Source organism: Tamandua tetradactyla, chromosome 16, assembly GCF_023851605.1.
Source record: "Tamandua tetradactyla isolate mTamTet1 chromosome 16, mTamTet1.pri, whole genome shotgun sequence".
Taxonomy (NCBI): Eukaryota; Metazoa; Chordata; class Mammalia; order Pilosa; family Myrmecophagidae; genus Tamandua; species Tamandua tetradactyla.
Genome location: NC_135342.1, coordinates 84097138 through 84118812, shown reverse-complemented (window position 1 = coordinate 84118812; position 21675 = coordinate 84097138). Strand labels below are relative to the sequence as shown.

General features: G+C 53.8%; 1 protein-coding gene across 4 annotated transcripts; it reads right to left on the bottom strand.

Moving 5' to 3' along the window:
- Nucleotides 1-104: 104 nt before the first annotated feature.
- Nucleotides 105-20189, bottom strand: DRC4 (dynein regulatory complex subunit 4). 4 transcript variants are annotated; one of them, XM_077133346.1, is made up of 13 exons: nucleotides 19793-20189; nucleotides 19317-19441; nucleotides 19108-19194; nucleotides 15973-16059; nucleotides 11069-11266; nucleotides 10357-10563; nucleotides 9073-9127; nucleotides 8303-8508; nucleotides 7802-7969; nucleotides 7467-7553; nucleotides 3521-3730; nucleotides 1326-1391; nucleotides 105-350 (listed from the first exon to the last, which is right to left on the bottom strand). In XM_077133346.1, exons 4-13 carry the CDS (start codon nucleotides 15985-15987, stop codon nucleotides 201-203), a joined length of 1362 nt encoding a protein of 453 aa, XP_076989461.1. In that variant the 5' UTR covers nucleotides 15988-16059; nucleotides 19108-19194; nucleotides 19317-19441; nucleotides 19793-20189; the 3' UTR covers nucleotides 105-200. The 4 variants fall into 4 exon arrangements, with proteins under 4 accessions (XP_076989461.1, XP_076989460.1, XP_076989459.1 ...); XM_077133345.1 differs by lacking the exon at nucleotides 19793-20189 and having other exon boundaries at nucleotides 19317-19547; XM_077133344.1 differs by lacking the exons at nucleotides 19108-19194; nucleotides 19317-19441; nucleotides 19793-20189 and adding an exon at nucleotides 18255-18361.
- Nucleotides 20190-21675: the final 1486 nt, after the last annotated feature.

Here is a 21675-nt window from a genome sequence, read left to right as displayed (position 1 = left end):
TCTTTCCACTGGGGCTGGGGGGGGCCCTGAATGGATGTTCAGGGCAGGGCAGGGGTGACCATGGGCGGCTTCTCCCCACAATAGGAGCCAGGCAGGAGACAGGCCAAGAGAAAAGCTTTCATTTGCTGAAGCTGGAAATCTGAACAAAACTGCTGTCCACAGCAGGTGGAGGGATGCCTCCAGAGAGGGGTGCCCAGCGGCTATGTGGGGGTGGCCACGAGCCCAGCAGGACCGTGCCCCAGTGTCTGCCCGATCACAGCCGTCTCCAGAGGCTTGAAGCCCACGTTGTCCAGGGGGACCCCAAATGCCAGGAGCTTGGCCTCGTAGGTGCGCAGCAGGTCGTTGTGTGCCTGCGGAGAGGGGCAGCGTTAGGCACGGGCGCCCCACTCACTGTGCCCCAGAACGGCCTCCAGGAAAGGCAGGGGCACTGCAGCTTTGATGGCCGCCTCTTAGTCTCTGCCCGGCTCCAGGCACAGTGCTTGCCACAGGCCAGGGGTCCGCAGTGGGGCCACCCCCAAGGCTGACACCTGGCCAGGCTCGGCTCCGAGCCACTACCACGCAGCCCTCTGCACCTGACCTCCATGGAGGGACTGTTTCCTCTTCCCCTCAGGCCCTGTGCCCCAGTTTAGTCTTCCCCTTTCCTCCCACTCACCCCTCCCACCCTGGGGCTGCCCTGTCCACTTCCACGTGGAGGGCAGTGCCTTCCAAGGCCATGGGCTGGCCGGACAGGGCTGAGGCCCCCTTGAAGGCCTGGGGCCAGCCTCAGAGCAGGGCTGGGAAGAGTCGATTTCACCACCACCCTTAAAGAAAAGCCAGTGTCTGAGGGTCAAGTGGGGTCAGGCTGGCCAGGCCCTGCCTTTCCTTGGCCCGGGCATCACTGCACTGAGGGGCTGCCAAGGCTTAGCCTCACAGCGGTGGCAGTGGGCCAGATGGGGGAACCCTGACACACAGTATCTTCAGCCTGAGAGCTGGAAAGCCTATCAGGGAGGCCAGCGGCCACAGTCAGGGCTGACCAGCAGCCACGCTGCCATCTGTGTGGTGAGGAGGCTCCGGGAGGGCAGCCCTGTGGTCTGGGGACAGCAGGGAGAGCCCAGAGGACAGGGTAAGTGGGCTCCAACGCCCCCCATCACCGCAGCAGGGGTCTGGGCTGCTGCCTGGGGCTGGGTGTGGAGCACCCATGTGACCTGAAAGGAACCTACAGGCCAAAACGGTGAAGGGGCACCTCCAGGAGGGCAGGGCTGGGGCTGCCCCGCAGGACACTGGCCCAGTTGCTGACTCAGCACTGGGGGTTTGGGGCGGGGGGGGGAGTCCAGGCAGGGCCTCACCTTACACACGCGGGCCAGCTCATACTGCAGGTCCTTGATGGCACTGTTTTTCGATTCCAGGACATCCTGGGGAAGGAGCAGGGGGAGGGTTAGGGGAAAGAGCTCCAGGGATGGACAGGCTCACCTGTGTACCTGCACGCCCCAAGGCCCTGTCACACCCTATGTGGAAAGGGCCCGAGCCCCAGAAGGAAACACCTGCCCTTGCATCACCTGCAATAGGAAACTAAGAAAAAACTAGCAAACAAAGGAGATTTACCTGTAGCTGCTCTCTGTGCAAAGAAAAAGCAATAAAGGGAAAGCAAATATTTGTATGAACAAAAACACTTCGCAAGTTAAAAACTCACAGGCCCTGTGCTGGAGAGGAGCCAGGGGCCACTTGGAGAGAGCGGTCAAGCACGGGGACCAGGCCTGTGTCTCAGCAGGCTCCAGGGCCCAAATAAGCAGGTTAGATATGTCACCTCTGGGTTCCAGAAGGTGCAGCACAGAGACCCTCAGCCCACAGCCCATTCTTCAGATTTTTTAATTCAGTGGGTGTGTTATTTAGTCAAAAGACTATGTATTTTTTAAATCTTAAAAGTAAAAAACTGGAAAAACATCTTGCCCCAAACAGGACCAAGGACGACAAAGAAACGGCCCCAAAACATGCCTAGCTGCCCAGAAGCCTCACAGCCCACCACAGCCATGCCTTCCTGGCACTTTCCTTTTCGGTCTTTGTATTTTCCTGTATCTTTCAACGTTCCTCAATAGCCACTTTAATCTTTTGGCCTGGAGTTTTAATGGTCAATTAACGCTTTAAAGCACATTTTCTAATGCAGTCATTACTTCTAGAATCAAATTAAAATGGTGAGTTTGTTTCCTGTCTGCCCAGGAGGCTTTAGACAGGGGTCTACAGAGCCGGTGCCCCCTGCCTGCTAGAAAGATCCAGGGCCCAGCAGGCACAACACAAAGACCGACCTCCGATCCCAGGGCTCAGGGGCCACGTCCCAGGTGCTGGGGGCATGCACACGAGGACATCCCAGCCCCCCATGGCTCCAGACTCACAGCCCAGCACACGGCGCTTTTCAGTCACTCAGGCTCAGCTCAGGGTCCTCCCAGCCACCCACGTGCTACTGGCACAAGTCAGACAGATAGACAGGTGGACAAATTTATGAGACACGCAGGCGGACATGTGGACAGAAGATGGACAAAGGGACTGAGGAGTAGATGAGCTGACAGATGGACACATGGATGGGTAGGCAGGCAGACAGACGGACAAGTGGACAGAAGGATGGACAGGTCGATGAGCTGTGGACAGACAGGTGGACAGCTGGACAGATGGGCGGGTGGACAGCAAGTAGGTGGAGGATGGAGCTGGCCAGTGTGGTAGTTTTAAGTAGAGGTGAGGTGACTTCAGAGGCTGACCCTTCTGCAGGAACAGATGGGATCTGAGGGTGCACCTTTCTACTCAGCTGGCAAATCATCTCGAAGTGCTGGCCCCAGTATTTCTCAGGAAAGAATACCCTCCACGACAGCGTGGAGGTTAAAACGTTGGTCGGGAGCATATCCCTGTGAAGGACGGGGTCCGCGGAAGCAGCAGACAGGCCCAGTCACACTCGGGGGGGCTCCCGTGGCGGCTCAGGACCAGATGCTCCAGCCCCAAGGAAGCCAGTCAGCCAGGCGTCCGGGACTCCCCAGACCTCTGGCCAGGCACTCGTCCGCCACCCTCCTAGGTCCCCAACCAGATCCAGGACAGAAGGGACAAGGCCTAGCTCCCCACATGAGAAGCTGGTCAGACGGGCCCCGGGAGTGCCTTGAGAACCGCAGGTGCAGCTAGGAACACATTCCAGGCTCTGCTCGGACACAAGGCCTGGGACGATTTCACAGGCACTCACCACCATGGCAGGGCAGCGAGGAGCCCTCTGCACTATTGCCGGCCATGCTCTGGCACAGCTTAGGAGCCACATCGGTGCCGGCCCCGTCCAGCCTTCCACCCAGATGACCACAGAGCACGGGGCCCCGAGGGCAGCGTCTGCCACCCCAACGCGTGTCACCTGCTGACCGGAGCAGAGGTGCCCACTGCTGCCCGTGGGCACCCCACCCAGCCCAGCCCTCCAGGACCTGAAGCAGCAGGACCACATGCGCAGGCTGTGCAAGCCCCTGGAGACATGCCCTGGAGGCCACACAAAGGGCCACGCCAGCGAGGGTGCGGGGCCTACCTCGAGCTTGCGGGACACAACGGTCAGGGCACTGGCGTCCAGGTTGGAGGCGGCCAGCACCTCGCTGAGCTGCGCCTCCTTCCGCTCTACCGCAGCGCTCAGTGCCTGCAGCTTGCGCTCCAGGACCAGGTTCTTGAAGCCAGTCTTCTGCTGAACCTCATGGATGGCTGCCGTGAACTTCTGATAGAGCTCATCCCGCTCCTGCTGCACCTGCAGGGACCGCAGAGGCTTCAGCTGGGCTCAGGGCCACCCACCCCTGCCAGGGGCCTGGGGTCAGTTGGCCATGCCCCAGGGAGGCTTGGGGGTGCTGAAGGCCAGAGTCCTCTGCAGAGCAGACTGTGAGACCCCCGAGCCAGATGAGCGTGTGCCCAGGGCGAGCGGCCCTGGGGATGCATTTCCATCTCCTACCTCTTTATTGTATTGACTGCACACTTCTAAAAGTTAGAACCTTGCAGAAGTGTGTGAGAGGTGCGCACTCCCCAGAGGCTACTGTAATGAACATTTGGCGTGACTCCTCCCAGAATGTTGTCTACACGTTAAAAACATGACTGCTAAGACAAACACTGCAGCTGCTTCTTCTCCAGCCCACAGGCACACGCAGACTGTGCCATGATCCCACAGCACACTCATGTCCAGCCTCCCACCAACAGACGTTTGGATGGAAAGATATTTAGCCTGGTTCTCAAAGTAGCTGCTGAAGCACCATGAACCACATTCAGAGCAAAGAAATGCAGCAGGGGACGTGCCTCCCGCACATGCACACCTGCTTCTCACTCTGCTTTTTTCCTCCCCACAGTTTCCTGCCAGCCTGGCACATCTCCCAACCCCGCACCATCTGTCCAGGGCCCATGGTTGACAGCAGGGGGCACTGGTGGTTTCCTGTCTCATCCATGGCATCTCTGACGGTGGAGGCTGTTCTGAGGAAGCGGCTGGGGGAAGTGGGGGAAGCTCCTGAGTCCAGGAGCAACCACAGGCGTGCCTTGAAGTCTCAGCGGCCCCGGCAAGGGCCAGTGACTCTGTTCTCTGTAGGTGAGGCCTTGGCAGGATGGGCTGGGCAGACTTTTGGAGACAGTGGCCACTTGCAAGGCACCACAGAAATGCCCATAAAGTTTTTTTTTTTTTTTTTTTTTTTTAAAGGAAAGACAGAGAGAAGGAAGGAAGGATAGAAGGAAGGAAGGAAGGAAGAAAGGGAAACATTTTTTAAACATTTTCTTGTTTTATTGTATTCTGTTTCTCCGTTTTTTTGTTACATGGGCTGGGGCCGGGAATCGAACCGAGGTCCTCCAGCATAGCAGGCAAGCACTTTGCCCGCTGAGCCACCGCGGCCCGCCCCCCATAAAGTTTTTAACACCCACATATACACATCAGCAAAGGGTTAAATTGGCGAGACTTGGGGCTGGCAGGCATCTTGCAGTGGATAATTCCAGCCGTCTCTGGGCAGACTCTGTCCCAGCAATGACTTCACCAAGACACACAGCTATACAAAGATGAATTTAAAGAATACTTGTGCTGCACTGCTCGTAGGAGCAAAGGATTGGAAGCTAGATAAATGACCGCTTTGTGCACTGGGCACCATGCAGCCACTAGAAAGAATGAGCTGGTGGCTCATCACACACTACAGCCCCCTTATGGATATGGTCCCGTTTTTGTGAACAGGAAGTCATACCCACGTTGGAAGATGCAAGGACACAAAGCTATTATCAGAAATGTGAGGATGAGAAATGTGAAGAGATGTACCTATTCAGTGTCAGTAGGGAAGCTGAGAGGTGCAGCCCCTTGGAGGGCAGTGTGGTGGCTCTAGGAGGCTAGGGGTGGGGCTGCCATAGGATCCTGCAACCCCGTTGCTCGCTGTATACCTGGAGGAACAGTGTGGGGACACGAATGGACATCTGCACACTGGTGCTTATGGCGGCAGTGTTTCCAATTTGCAATGGATGGAAGTGGCCTAAGGGTACGATGGAGGGATGGAAGGGGGAACTGTGGTGTATACATACAACTGACTTGGCCAAAAGAAGTTATGAGGCATACAACCAGGCAAATGAACACTAAGGACAGTGGGTTGAATGAAATGTCAGAAATAAAGACAAATATCATGCCTCACTCATATGGACTAGTTAGTCCACTAGTTAGTATAACATACAAACTCAGAGAACTGAAGTCAAGAGCATGGGTTATATAAGGTTGGGGCCTATTGTAAAGGGTCCTAGATTGTAAGCTCTTACAGTAGTCACATATATTCCAAAGTTGTAACTGTTATTCCTAAAATTCTGCGACACTGAGCTATTTGTGCGTAACCTGGTCATTTCCTGAAACTCTGCGTGACACCTGAGACTCAGAGTTAGCGTTCTGAAGCTATGAAAGTCAGCAGTACCCCATACAGAAACTGTTAAAAAAAAGTGACCAGACTTCGAGTAGGTATGAATGAAGCAGATCTAGAGAGGACTAAGGTAGATCAGAATGTGGGTAAAGAATGATAGAGTCTGTATTTCAAAACTTCAACTTCTGTGTGAGACCAAAGGGAGAGATGTTTATTTGGTACAAAATTTATATTTTAGGTAGAGTTTTTCCTAATTTAACTTGTATGGTCAGTTTATTCAAACACCATAATTGCCCAGAATCAATAGGGTGTGAGCTCTTGTTGGTTTGTACAGGTTACAATGATGCCTAGATATATCCCAGAGTAATTTGGGCAGAGACAAAAAAAAGTAGTTGCAAAGTCCCCTTGGAAAACTGGGGAGAAAGGAGGAAATATTCAACTTCCCCATCTGAGGAATTTCTGATATTCTTGCAAGCAGTGGGGACAACCAAATCTTGCAAGTAGTGGGGACAAACAAACCAAATGCAAGCACTGGGGACAGACTGAGCCCTAGATCTTGGGTTTCACCCCTATGAAACTTATTCCTACAAAGGATAGGCTGAGCCTACTTAAAATTATGCCTAAGAGTGACCCTCAGAGAACCTTTTCTGATGCTCAGATGTGGTCTCTCTCTCTAAGCCAACTCGGCAGGTGAACTCACTGCCCTCCCCACTACGTGAGATATGACTCCCAGGGGTGTAAATCTCCTTGGCAACGTGGGGCAGAACACCCAGGGATTCACCGGAACCCGGCATCATGGAATTGAGAAAGCCTTCTTGACCAAAAGAGGGAAGAGAAAAATGAGACAAAGTTTCAGTGGCTGAGAGATTTCATAGAGTTGAGAGGTTATCCTGGAGGTTATTCTTAGGCACTATATAGATACCCCTTTTTAGTTTAGGGTATATTTGGAATGGCTGGAGGGGAGTACCTGAAATTGTTCAGCTGTGTTGCAGTAGCCTTGATTCTTAAGGATGACTGTATGATACAGCTTTTATAATGTGATTGTGAAAACCTTGTATATGATGCTCCTTTTAAGCAGGGTGTGGACAGATGAGCAAAAAAATAAGTATAAAAAATTAATAATAGGAAGGGATAAAGGATTAAAAAATAACTGAGTAGATTGCAATACTAGTGGTCAATGAGAGGGAGGTGTAAGGGGTATGGGATGTATGAGGTTTTTTTTTTCTTTTTATTTCTTTTTCTGGAGTGATGGAAATGTTCTAAAAATGATCGTGGTGATGAACACACAACTGTGTGATGATACTGGGAGCCACGGATTGTATAATACATATACTGTATGTGTGTGAAGAGTTCTCAATAAAAATATCAAAGAAAGAGATGTGAGGACGACGACTGAGCAAGAGGACACACTCACTTTTACACACACAGAGCGACCTGACTTGTCCAGGTGCAAAGGTCATAGGTCAGCCAGGCCATTCCATGTGTCTCTCAGTGAGCCCGAGGGAGGGAAGCGGGTATAACCCCCTCCCCACAAGTTGTCCACTGAGCACACCAGTTTGTCTTGGGAAAGTCGCCAAGAACAAGAAGGAGGGCCTCTGCTTCGGAAGCCAGGCCGTGCCCTGCGCTCACCTTGACGAACCGCTGCTCCAGCACCTCGTGCTCCCACTGCAGATCCTTCAGCTCTTTTTCGGTGACTTTCAAACGTGCTTTTGTGCACTGGCGAGAAAGAGGGAGGGTGGAGGGAAAAGCAGTCAAAACTCACAGGCACCCCACCCAATTCAGGCTCTGGGGAGCCCCCGAGACAGGTCAGTGGAGCACACTGGGCCTCCCAGGCCTCTCCGCAGGGTCAGGGCTCGTCTCCCCACCATTTCTGCTGACCTCACACTCCCCTGGGGAGCTCAGCCTCCGGCCCCTTCTCCCTCTGGTCTGCAGGTCACGTGTTCCGAGAAGCAGGCGGGGCTCACCGTCAGGACCTGCCTGTCCCTCTCATAGTTCACGAGCTTCTTCTGCATCTCGCTCATCTCATCCCGCGCCTTCTGCAGAGGGTCTGCCAGGCGCTTGTTCTGTGCAGACACCTCCGCCATCTCCTTCTGCAGGTGGTCCTCCTTCTTCCGCATGTCCTCCACCTGCTCCTGTGGGCAGAGCACGGGGTGGGGCAGGCTGGTCAGGCTGGGCAGGCTGAACAGAGGGCCTGCAAGCCCCAAGGAGCGAGGCCGCACATGCCCCGGGACCAAGACCTGGTGTATGTATAAATACGGTGTTCTCTGGCATGGAATTTTCCAGAAATGCAGCTTCCGTGTAAAGTGAGCTCAAACTCTGCTCAGGGCACTGCCAAGAGCTGCTCTCCAGTTTGGAAAAGCCCCCGTGGGCAACCTGAGAGTGTGCAGCTGTGGGTAAGGGGTCTCGTTCGCAGGCTTTCACTTGGCCCCTCTGCGCTCCCTCAGGGCAGCAGGGCGCCGCGGCACCTTCAGGGAGTTGATGAGGGCCAGGTTGTTGAGGGTGATGTCGTTGTAGTAGTTCTTGATGTCCGTGAAGGCCTCCTCGTGGCGCTGCATCAGCGTGTTGATCTGGCCGTTCTTCCTCTCCTCCACCTCATGGATCTCGGTCTTTCTCTGCAGATCCAGCTCCTCCCTGAGCACCTTCATCTTCTTATCATACTTGGCCTCGATTTCTGAAAGGCAACAGCACGCAGCAGCTTAGCAGCTACGACGACAGCTGGCGCCTCCCAAGGACTCCAGGACACCAGCCTGCAGCCGGATGGGGGCTGCAGATGTGCGCGGGGGGGCAGGGGGGCAGATGCCCAGGCTCCTCACGCTCCCAACAGCCAAGAGCCAGCAAATCCCAGCAGGAACCAAGCTGGCAGCGCAGAGCACAGGGCTCGACAGTCACCCAGACACAATTCTGAAACCGGAGCCTTCTCAGGCCAGGAGTCCTGGAGACTATTCAGATAATGCTGCCTGCGAGACAGAATAATTACCATCAGCTGCTAATTGCCAATTTTAGCCAGGAGCGGGGGCCTGATGGCAACACACCTCCAACTGGAGAAGCTGCCCGGTGGTCCTCAGTGGGCCCACCCACCTCAGAAACCACCCCGCCCTCTCTCTGTACTCTGGGTGCTTTTGGCCTGGCCTATGTGCCCTGCGTGAGTGGCTCTGGAGGTAGGTTACTTTTTGGTGGTCATGGGGTCTCCAGCCCCATCTGAGCACAGGCCAGTATGTGTGTGCAGGATGCTGACCTCGGGCTTGCCTCTCAAAGTCATTCCTCATCTTAGTGATCTCCTCAGCGTGTTTCTGCAAAAGTGAAAGCGTGCTGTCAGCAGACACCCACCTCCCTGCAGGCTGGGCCCCCAGCACTGAGCCCAGCTGCACCCCTCTGCCTGACAGTGCAGCCCCTGGAACTGCCAGTAGTGCCTGCCAACCCACCTTAGCAGGCTTAGAAAAGTTTTTAACAACTATTTTAATAAATAACTACCTTATAAAGTTTTAATTATTTTAGAGCAGTATTTTCACTCAAAGGAGAATTCAGATCACACTGCAATACCCTGCCAGGCCTTGGGCTTCGCAGGCAGCTCCACATCAGTGACCGGCAAAAGCCAGCTTGGGCTGTTCTCTGGAAGGACAGAACCTTTGCATGCCCCCTCATGCGAGCTGCAGAGATTGCAGCATCCTGAAGGGTCTGTGGATTCGATCAGGGCTCAGCTCAAAACCAAAGCAGACCTGGCCCTCCATGGCCCAAATCCTCTGAACAGCCCCCTTGCATCTGGCCACACAGAGGCCTAACCCTCTCTCCTGGATGCAGCCGACCTCTGAGCCTTTCCCTGGCCTGTCTCCCCAGCTTCACTCACCCCTCACCCTTCACAGACCTGCCCGAGGGGGCAGCCCTGATGGCAGCACAGGGAACTGCAGCCTACCCCAAATCCTGGCCCCCAACCCTTCCCAGCCATGCCTCGCCTATATGTTGCTGGCATTTATCTCATTTATTTTACCTTATATTTTCTATGCTGTCCCTTGCAAAGCTAACCCAGCCCCATGCAGGCAGGTTTTGTCCCTTCGTTCCCTGCCACGTTTCTGAACCTAGAACAGGGCCTCACACACTACAGGCACTCAGCAAATGAACTTCCCTCAAGAAGGACCAACCCCAATCTCATAAGGAAACTGAGTGTGCATGAGCAGAGCTGCACAACCCCTGTCATGGAAACCCAGGGCCCGGCACACTGGATGCTGGAATTTGTCTGCATTTTCCTAGAAGGGCTGACCTCACTCTCCAGGAGAGTAGCTGGGGTTCTGGTTCCAACAGCACATGAAGAAAGTCCCAGATTTCCCTCTCAGGAAGTACGTCGATGGTCATGTCAGAAACAGAAGTCTACACCTAGCCCCATAGGTTTTGACTGGCTGCAGGCAGTTATTTTAAATACTTCAATTAGTTGCCAAGAGGAGGGTCTACACCAAAACACGCATTTCCTGCTGCGACAGGAAAACCAGGGTCCATGCTGCGGCTGCCTGCCGGACCCCAGACCTACCAGCCGCAGGTTCTTCACCACCACCTCGTGGGCCAGCTCCTGCTCCTTGAGCTCCACCTTCAGGGCACGCACGTCCCTGCAGAGCACACCCTCCTGGGTGCGGTGCTCCTTCTGCGCCAGCTTCAGGACCACCGCGCCCTCTGCCTTCATCTCCGTCAGGTTGTTCTGATGCTCGTACAGAAGGTGCTTCACCTTCTGCTTGTAGACCTGTGAACAGGGAGGTGCCCCATGCACACACTCGCACAGCCCTGTGCACACCTTAAAAGCCTGTGCACCTTGCACACCTGCACACACTAACACATCTGCACACCAACACATACCTGTGCAACTCGTATGCCTACACACCTGGGATCCTTACACACCCACACAACACACCTGCACACCTACACATGCCTGCATGCACTTTTGCACCTTGCATGCCTAAACAACCTGCACACACCTGTGTACCTTATTCACCTGCCTAGACCTGCACCCCTTACACGTCTGAAGACACATGCACACCTGCATGCACTTAAACACCTGCACACCTCTGCATACCAAGGCACAGAGAAAGAAGAGGAGGCTGGCAGGCAAGCCCTTTACCCAGCCCACAGGGTGCAAACGTGCCAGCCTGACCTCGGGGCCCCAGGCCACATTTTAGACAAGCAGAGGAAACAGAAAGAGGCAGTGACCCCAGAGCCAGGAGGAGCAGTGCCCCGCAGTGCAGGCTCACCTTGATCTCCACCTGGTGCCGCTCCTCCGCCTCCTCCATCTCGCGATCCTTGTTGCGCAGCTCTGCCTTCTTCTCCTCCAGCTGCCTCCGCGTGATCTCCCAGAAGGTGTGGATCTTGTCACGCTCCAGCTGGAAGTAGTTGCGCTCCTCGCGCTCGCGGTCCAGCTCCTCCCGGATGCGGCCAACATGCTCCTCCACCTGGGGGGCAGTGGGGGATGTGCAGGGGGCGGGGCGAGCAAAGACCGTGACAGCGGGGAGAACCGAGGGGTGGGGCGGGTGAACAGGGGTGCGCTGGTTTGAAAGGATGTATGTTCCCTAGAAAAGCCATGTTTTAATCTAAATCCCATTTCATGAAGGCAGAATAATCCCTATTCAGCACTGCATGTTTGAAACTGTAATCAGATCATCTCCTTGGAGATGTGATTTAATCAAGAGTGGTTATTAAGCTGGATTAGGTAGAGATGTGTCTCCACCCATTTGGTGGGTCTTGATTGGTTTACTGGAATCCTATAAAAGAGGAAACATTTTGGAGAATGAGGGATTCAGAGAGAGCAGAGCAGAACCACACAGCCACGAGCAACAGAGAGTCCACCGGCCAGTGACCTCTGGAGATGAAGAAGGAAAATGCCTCCTGGGGAGTTTCATGAAACAGGAAGCCAGGAGAGAAAGCTAGCAGATGACACTGTGTTCACCATGTGCCTTTCCAGCTGAGAGAGAAACCCTGACCTTCATCAGCCTTCTTGAACCAAGGTATCTTTCCCTGGATACCTTTGATTGGACATTTCTATAGACTTGCTTTAACTGGGACATTTTCTCGGCCTTAGAACTGTAAACTAGCAACTTACTAAATTCCCCTTTAAAACGCCGTTCCATCTCTGGTATATTGTGTTCCGGCAGCTAGCAGACTAGAACAAGGGGCAGGGCGAGCAGAGGGTGTCGGGTGTGCAGACGGCAGGGTGATCAGAGGGGGTGGGCAAAGAGGGGGTGAAATGAGGGGCAGGATGAGTAGGGTGCAGGTAAACAGGGGGTGTCAGTGCGCGCAGATGGCAGGATGATCAGAAGGGGTGGGAAAACGGGGTGTGCAGAAGGGCAGGATGAGCAGGGGCAGGGGCACTCGGGGCAGGGATGCAGAGGGGGTGGGGCTAAGGCACTTGAGCTCACCCACAGCTGGAGGCACATGAATGGAGAAATGCAAGAGGGAGGGACCCCTTTCACGAAAAAATATATAAAAGCTAAAAGTAAATAAAATAAATAAGGTTGGAAAGGTCCCAGGGACCTGGAGATGGACTGTAGATGGCAGAATTCATATGAATTTGCACAGCAGTCATAAAATTCTCTTTTCATGTATTCCTGGAAATTTATACTAATGAAATATCTCAAAAGAAACACAAGATATTAGCTACACTGTTATTACAACCGCAACAACCAAAAAGGAAATTACCTAAAATTATTTAAAGCAAAACATCAACAAAAAACTAGTATCTCAATGTCCTGGTTTGAAAGGATGTGTGTCCCCTAGAAAAGCCATGTTTTAATCAAAATCCCATTTCATAAAGGTAGAATAATCCCTATTCAATACTGTTGGTTTGAAACTGTAATCAGATCATCTCCCTGGATGATGTGATTTAGTCAAGAGTGGTTGTTAAGCTGGATTAGGTGACGACATGTCTCTACCCATTTGGGTGGGTCTTGATTGGTTTATTGGAGTCCTATAAAAGAGGAAACGTTTTGGAGAATGAGAGATTCGGAGAGAGCAGAGAATGCTGCAGCACCACGGAGCAGAGTCCACCAGCCAGCGACCTTTGGAGATGAAGAAGGAAAATGCCTCCTGGGGAGCTTCATGAAACAGGAAGCCAGGAGAGAAAGCTAGCAGATGACACCGTGTTCGTCATGTGCCCTTCCAGCCTAGCAAGAGGCCCTGACTGTGTTCACCATGTGCCTTCTCACTGGTGAAAGAGACCCTGAACTTCATCGGCCTTCTTGAACCAAGATCTCTCTCCCTGGATGCCTTAGATTGGACATTTCTATAGGCGTGTTTTAATTGGGACAATTTCTCGGTCATAGAACTGTAAACTAGCAACTTATTAAATTCCCCTCTTTAAAAGCCATTCTGTCCCCTTCGGGGAATGGTGAAAACAGGGAGAAATTCAACTTCCCCAAGTTGAATTCTTGATATTCTCACAAGCAGTGTGGACGGCCAAGGTTATAGGCTGAGCACCCCCAGTCTTGGGGTTTGTTCATATGAAACTTAACCCCACAAAGGATAGGTCAAGTCTGCTTAAAATTTAGGCCTAACAGTCACCCCCAAGAGAGCCTCTTCTGTTGTTCAGATGTGGCCTGTCTCTCCAGCCAACACAACAAGCAAACTCACCACCCTCCCCCTGTCAACGTGGGACATGACTCCCAGGGGTGTGGACCATCCTGGCAAGGTGGGACAGAAATCCTGAAATGAGCTGAGACTCAGCATCAAGGGATTGAGAAAACCTTCTCAACCAAAAGGGGGAGGAGTGAAATGAGACAAAGTGTCAATGGCTGAGAGATTCCGAACAGAGTGGAGAGGTTATCCTGGAGGTTATTCTTACGCATTAAGTAGATATCACCTTGTTATCCAAGATGTAATGGAGAGGCTGGAAGGAACTGCCTGAAAATGTAGAGCTATGTTCCAGTAGCCATGTTTCTTGATAATGATTGAATAATGATATAGCTTCCACAATGTGACTGTGTGATTGTGAAAACCTTGTGTCTGATGCTTCTTTTATCTACCTTGTCAACAGACGAGTAGAACATATGGAATAAAAATAAATAATAGGGGGAACAAATGTTAAAATAAATTTAGTTTGAAATGCTAGTGATCAATGAAAGCGAGGGGTAAGGGGTATGGTAAGTATAATCTTTTTTTTCTGTTTTCGTTTTATTCCTTTTTCTGTTGTCTTTTTATTTCTTTTTCTGAATTGATGCAAATGTTCTAAGAAATGATGAATATGCAACTATGTGATGATATTGAGAATTACTGATTATATATGTAGAACGGAATGATCATATGTTAATGTTTTTGTTTGTTGTTAATTTTTTAATTAATAAATTAATTAATTAAAACAAAACACTAAAAAAGCCATTCTGATTCTGCTACATTGCATTCCTGCAGCTAGCAAACTAGAACACTCAAATATAGGACATTTTATACAGCCCAAAAGATATATGGGCAGGAAAATGATGTAGCAGCCTGTGAGCATGTCACAAAATAACATTCAATGAAAGAACTTTCCCCTTGAAAGACATAAAGGGTAGCAAAAAATACACAACCCACTAAACCCCTAATGTTTGAGAGAATCTGTTCAAGTGCAAACTGCAAATTCACAAATATGTACAAAGAAGACAAAATAGCCCAGGCTTCCAGCCTCCCTGGGATCCCATTTCCCTTAAGAATTGGTTATCAAAAAAAAAAAAAAAAAAATAGTTGATTATCTCTGGGCATAGCCTCAATCCACTTACTCTAAAATTTTTCTGTCCCCACAAAGAACCACATTTTCCACCTCAAGAGGCAAAGCAAGGAGCAGCCGGGGGCTCTGGTGTGAAGGGGGCTGGCAGGCTCCCGGCCTGGGGAGACGCAGCCCCCACCTGCCCACCTGGCATTCCAGACTGAGTCACTCAAATCATCCCACCTGCTCTGCGTGGCCTACACAGTGCCAGGTCTGCCAGCATTCAATATTCAGATGTCTAGCCTCTCATGGCAGACCAGAAGACAGGTGGCACTGGAGCCTGAGCCCCAGGGAACCGTCCCTTGCAGCATCTCCACACTCCTGCCTGGACCCTGGAGGCTTCCGAGTTGTGCCTCCAACCTGCTCTGGGAGCTGCTTCTGCAAGCTCCGCTCGTCTCCACCCAGGCAGAAAGTGGATAGAGATGTCTGCAGGGGGCCACTCGGCGGCCCAAGCGACCTTTCCAAAATTCAAGCCTGCTTAAACCAACAGTGATTTTCCTGCACATAAACTAGAGCCACACTTCACCCCTGTCCAAAGGCCTTCACCCAGCTCTCCCAGTTCACCTCACAGGGCCGGGCAGTCTCTTTGTACCTGTTTGTTATCATAAAGCTAAACAGAGAAAGCACCTGAGTCAGCACAGAGCCTTGAGGGCTCCATGGCCTCTGCCATACGTGCGGCCTGGACAGCAGGGGCGGCTGACAGAGGCACCTTGTTGGTGTCCACGGTTTTGCCACCTGTTGCAGTTTTCAGATGCTCTTTTCAGGGAAATTTGTAATTATGTTATCTAGCTTTTAATTCTAACAAAATGGACAGATGGCTTAAAATAATTCCTACAAAGAAATTATAGTTGAGACAATAACACCTGCAGACACACACACAAACAAGTGCAAGCAAGAGGAAAGAGGGTGCCTGGCGATGCTACTCTTGTTGGGACTGTGGCCAGAACCAATGAAGAACTGATCACTCAGACCGAGGCAATATGATTTTAAATAAACCATTCTTTTTCCACACTGTCTTTTTCCTATAATGTTTAACAGAAAATAAAACAAAGGAGAACATGACCTGTGTATGTGCTATGATGACAACACTGTAAAAATCAGGTGCACAAAAGGATAAGATTGAAAGAGAATGCAGAAACTAAAAATACTATTAATCAGAAAAACATTTCCTTCCGAATTCCTACCTGTTTATAGAAACGTTCTCCCATGTGACTATATTACTTTTTAAAATTCTAGGTTTTATATCTGAGAACTGAGAGGCTGCTAGGGGCCCTGGAGAGGGCGAGAGGCAGGACAGAAGACGGCAGAAGAGCAGAGACCAGACAGAGGGGAGGTGGACTGCGGCTGCGTGGTGGCAGGAGGTCTGGGGAGCCTGGGGTGTCGATCACAACCTGGGATCAGGGGCAGCATGCAGCCCCCACTCACCTGCTCCTTGCTCATCTCTTCTGCAGCGAGCCCATCAACAATTGGGGTGCCCCTGGCTTTGCCCTTCTTGCCTTTCTTTTTGGGCGCCTTTGGTTGAAAAAGAGATGACCAAGTGAGTAGCGCAGTCTATCAGCTTCCCTTCCTGCTGCCTCAGAGTCCCTCCCAGGCTCCCTGGCTCATGCCCCAGAAGAGCCCACCTGGAGCACATCCACCTGCACTGCGGGTCCACCTGAACTCACACATACACCCCTTTGTGCACATCTGGGAAATCAGGAAGGAGACGCCTTCCTTTCCAGAAAAGACCACTTTATCCCTGAAGGGAAGGGAGCGGCAACCCATCCCAAACCCACGCACTCCTTGGAATATGCCAAAGACTTCTTTGGGGTGGACACAAAGTTTACGTGGCTCAAAAAGTAAGAACCCCAATACCAAACTGTGAAACACCACCAGGCTTGTTGCATTGTGTGGCAGCCACCACTGAGAAGCAAAAAAAACACCAAAAGGCACAGACAGAAATCTGCAGCAATGACCAGTGACAGCAATTCGAGGCTTCCTTTCTTCCAAACATAAAGCCCCTTCAAAGAACCCTGGTTTAGAGAGCTTGAGGAATGAGCCCCCAGGTGGATGGCAAAGTGTGTGGTTCCAACAACTCTAACCAGGTGAGAAAGACACTTCCACCCTAAAAGTCCCCTTGAACTGAGGCCACCACCCGTAACCCTCTGCTCAACTCTGCAGCTCACGTTGTTGTGTGTCTGTCTCTGTAACTTTGTTATGAATATACAAAAATTTTAAGTAGAAATTTTAGGAAATGTGGAGAAGAAAAGAAAACTCACTTATATCCTCACAAACTACTGATCATGTAGAAGTATTCTGCTTGCCTCATTCCAGTATGCTTTCGGAAGATACAACCACGGAAATCCGGCCCCAGTTGCAATGCCCTCCTATAGGCCCTCCTTTGGAGGATCCATTCCAGGAAGTCACCCGACGTGCGGACCTAAGGGCCAGCGCTGCTCACAGCCGGCTGTGGGGTCCTGGTGGCGCTCAGGCCAGCTGATACCCACCCAACAGCTCCTCCCGCCCAGCTGCCCGGTTCTAAACTCAACTCCTACAGCACAACGTGGGGTGGGGTGGGGGTGGGCGTGGGAGTGGGTGGAGGTGGGTTGGGGAGGGGGTGGGAGAGGATTGGGGGAGGGGGTGGGAGAGGGCTGGGGTGGGAGTGGTTGGGTTGGGGTGGGAGTCGGGTGGGGGTGGGGGTAGGTGCCGCTGTGGGCCGCATCACTCCCGGAGCTCCTCAGTGAGGAGGACCCCGGTCCCCTGGCAGCGAAGGGGCCCGGAAAGCCGGGTCCTGGGACGCGGCGGACCCCGCGCTCTTCCACAGGGATCTCGAGAGGACCAAGTTCTCGGCCCGGGATCCCCAGCCCGCCCCGCGACCCCCTCACCAGCACGCCCCAGGCCCCGGGTCCCCAGCACGCCCCAGGCCCCGGGTCCCCAGCACGCCCCCCGACCCCCTCACCAGCACGCCCCAGGCCCCGGCTCCCCAGCACGCCCCCCGACCCCCTCACCAGCACGCCCCAGGCCCCGGGTCCCCAGCACGCCCCAGGCCCCGGGTCCCCAGCACGCCCCAGGCCCCGGGTCCCCAGCCCGCCCCCCGACCCCCTCACCAGCACGCCCCAGGCCCCGGCTCCCCAGCACGCCCCAGGCCCCGGCTCCCCAGCACGCCCCCCGACCCCCTCACCAGCACGCCCCAGGCCCCGGATCCCCAGCACGCCCCAGGCCCCGGGTCCCCAGCACGCCCCCCGACCCCCTCACCAGCACGCCCCAGGCCCCGGCTCCCCAGCACGCCCCAGGCCCCGGGTCCCCAGCACGCCCCCCGACCCCCTCACCAGCACGCCCCAGGCCCCGGCTCCCCAGCACGCCCCAGGCCCCGGGTCCCCAGCACGCCCCCCGACCCCCTCACCAGCACGCCCCAGGCCCCGGGTCCCCAGCCCGCCCCAGGCCCCGGCTCCCCAGCACGCCCCAGGCCCCGGGTCCCCAGCACGCCCCCCGACCCCCTCACCAGCACGCCCCAGGCCCCGGGTCCCCAGCCCGCCCCCCGACCCCCTCACCAGCACGCCCCAGGCCCCGGGTCCCCAGCCCGCCCCCCGACCCCCTCATCAGCAAGCCCCAGGCCTCGGGTCCCCAGCACGCCCCCCGACCCCCTCATCAGCAAGCCCCAGGCCCCGGATCCCCAGCACGACCCCCCGACCCTCTCACCAGCCCGCCCCCACCCCCGCCCCCCTCACCATGCCGCCGGCCCACCAGCCACTCCAGCGCCGCAGATTCGAGCCGGGGCCAAACGTCTCCAGGCAACCGCCGGGCGCTTCCCGTGAGAACCCTCGGGGATTCTCGCGAGAGCCGCTCGACGCGGCCGCCGTGACAACAGCGGAAGCGCGTCCCTAGCAACACGCGCCTGGGAGATGCCCTAGGTTGCCCGAGCCCGCGAGGTTTGGGCAGCATCCTCGCCCCCGATGCCCCCAAATGCGATACGTTGCAGGATGGAGCGAGGGATTCCGGGGCCTCAGCTGAGGTGCGCGAGTCTGTGACGGGGGCCTGGCCCACACCCTGGCCGTGACCCTGATCGTGACCCCATACTCTGGCCAGTCTGACCCGGACCCTTTCTGCTCAGCGGTCCTCTTCCCTGGCTAGAACCTACATTCTGAAAACTAAAGAAACTAAACAGCCCCCTGCCCACTTTACTTTCCCCGTAATTTAATTCACGCATTTTATCCCCTCCCAACTAGGAAGCGAGTGTCATGAAGTGTGTGTGGGTGGAGGGGGGGCAGGTCCTGCACTTCTGAGCCTCCAGCACCTAGAACAATCCCTGGCAGGTGTCAGTAAAGATGTTCTGATCAAATGAATGAGTGACAGGTGAGTTGCAACCCGAGGCTCTGCAGCATTGTCCAAATTAGATTCGAATTTGGATGGGAGACTATTCACTCTGGAGAGTCTCCTGCTCCAAGATAACTGATTTCCACAAACCCTCAGGGAAAAAAATAAAACAAAAATAGGAAAGAAAAAAAAAGTTTCAACTTAGCTCCAAAGCTTTGAAATCAGGAAGTCTCGTGGCAGCTGCCCCTATAGCTGTGATATGCTCACCTCGAAGAGTAAACCACTCTCCACAGCCCCTCTGTGCTCAGAGATGGAGAGAAACTAGAAACTTCTGCAGAGGTTTCCAGACAGGCACTGCACAGAGAGAGAGAGTGAGAGAAAGAATTTGTCATTTTTCTTTTCTAACCTCTTGCTTTGAAAAATGCTAATCATTTTTTTTTATTTCCAAAGTGAATTTCCCATTCCATAGACATTACCTCAATGCTACCATCTGTCATGAACAGGGGCCCATTTTATGGACCGTTATTTCCAAGCTCTCCACTTAGGTATCTTCCTGAATAGCGTTGTGTGGCCGGCCTTGTAGCCCCATCTGCTTTATGTCCTGGAGGACAGCAGAGGAGTGAAGGTGTGCAGTGAAGGAGGGCTCAGGTGGGCTCAGCACCTGGGCTTGCTCAGGCAGCATCCCACCCCACTCTGCCCGGGAGCCCCTGCCCTGAGCAGGACGGGCTTCCTGTTTGTCTCTGCCTCCCAGGCCTCAAGCCCCGCCCTGGGGAGAAGCCAGCTTTGATAGAGTTGTGGTTTTTGTGCAACAGCTCTCAAGGCCTTTGTGAGGTCTGGTGTGAGGAGTGGGGGTGCTGGGGCTGGGAGCCAGGAGCCTGCTCCCCCAAAGAGGGACTTCCCAGAGGGGCTGGCAGGCAAGAGGGTCCATGGCAGGGCAGTTATGCTCTCTAACCTCTCAGAGCAGGGACAAGGCTATGCCAGGGCCCCGTGCTCGCTGGCCCTTTGCTCTTTTGCCTGGCTGGGGTCCTGAGGACGTCGCCGTGGTTCCAGTGATTCCTTTCAGCAAGGGCAGGGGCTGGCTTGGGAGAGAAACCCTCCAGCTGCCCTGGCTCCAGACAAGGCCCTGAGCAAACTCTGCTTTTCATGCTGGATATGTGTGCAGCCTTTCCCTCACGTGTGTGGCTTAAGATGGTTGGATTCAGTGGAGCTGGGTAACTGAGGAACAGATAAACAACTTCGGAGTTTCCTGCAAAAGTCCAGAGCAAATGTTAACCCTTCAGCTCTCCTAAGGCCTGCACGAGGGCACGCATGTCTGCAGACGCAAGGCTTAACTTTCTCTTAGAGAAAAACACTGAAGAACTTACAATTGAAATGATAAGACAAGTGCAGGTTAGCTTCAAGCCAGCCCAGCAGGGGGAAGGTGACTGCGGTGTCAGAAAGAGAAGCTCCCAGCGCTGCTCTCTACTCCAGGGAATGTTTTCAGAGGCTCCTAATGACAGGTTAAAAATAAATAAACTTAAACCTAAGCTTGCCCCTTGCTCCTGAGGCCCACTCTCAGACAGGAACAATTGTTGAACAAAGTGGCTCAGCACAGCATTTACTCTGCACATGAATCTGCAGTTTAGCCAGACCTGGGATGTTCAGAGGCAGGGACAGCAGGGCTGAGCCCTTCCCCTCACCCAGCCTCAGGGGACACGCAGCATCAGCCCCTGCCAGCCAGAGGAGCAGAGGTGGGGTTTCTGGATGCGAGTGGAAGATTCTAGAAGACAGCCCACCTTCTTGCTTCAGGCACGTACTGATGGGCCCAACTTCCCGACAACCCTGTTGGGGCGGGGGTGTGGGGGGTGCCCTTGTCCCAGCTTTCCAGGTGAGAAACGAGGCGCTGGCGGGCTCAGCAGAGACGGGTCTGCCCTTGGCTCTGGTCCCGGAGGCTCCCTGCAGGTCACGGCATCCCTTAGAAGGGTGCGAACAGCTGCGGGCTCCTTACCCGGGCTAAAGCCACCAAACCCTGGGCCTGGCCCTCGACGTTGAGGTGTGATGTGCCCCTCACTGGGGGCTCAGCTCCGTTGCATATCCCAGGGAGCTGCGGGTGCCTCCTTTCTGTCTGAAAGTGGCGCCAGGGGCAGGCACCCGCACTGGGTGGGAAGGTCAAATCCAGAGCTGGGGTGGGGGCGCTGGACAGGCGAGGAAGTGGTGTGTTATTTCCACCTTGGAGCCATGAACGTGGCGTCCACTAGGACCCCGGGGAAAAGCGGGGGGCCTCAGCCTGCGTCTGTCCAGCCCTGAGCCTGACTCTGGGCGAGCGTGTTGCAGCATTGGGCCATCATCTTCTAAAGAAACAGTGAAAATAAGTGTGTCTCTGGGGCTTGGGGACAGGAGAGGCAGGTCACAGGAAATCCCACAGGCTTGGTGCAAAATGTTCCGGAAGGGCCCCAGCGGGAGAAGCGGCTGAGCATAGCACTCCAGGGGTGAGGGAGAGCTGTCGCAGGGAGGGAGGAATGGGCTGCTTGGTCCCGGGCCATCTCCAAGGAACGGACGTGCTGCTGCTGCTGGGTTGTTTGTTTTTTAGGAAATAGATTTCTTTTTAAGAGAAGTTGTAGGTTTACAGAAAAAGTATGCAGAAAATGCAGAGTTCCCATATAGGGCCACACACACACAGCTTTCCCTATTAACACTTGGCCCAAATGCAGTTCCTTTGTTACAACTAGATTAAACAGTATTATAATTATACTATTAACTGTTGTGCATCGTTTACATTAGGGCGCATCAAGTTAATTTTTATTTGGTGTGAGGGCAAGGTCCTCCTTCATTCTTCTGCAGATGGAGGGCACAGGC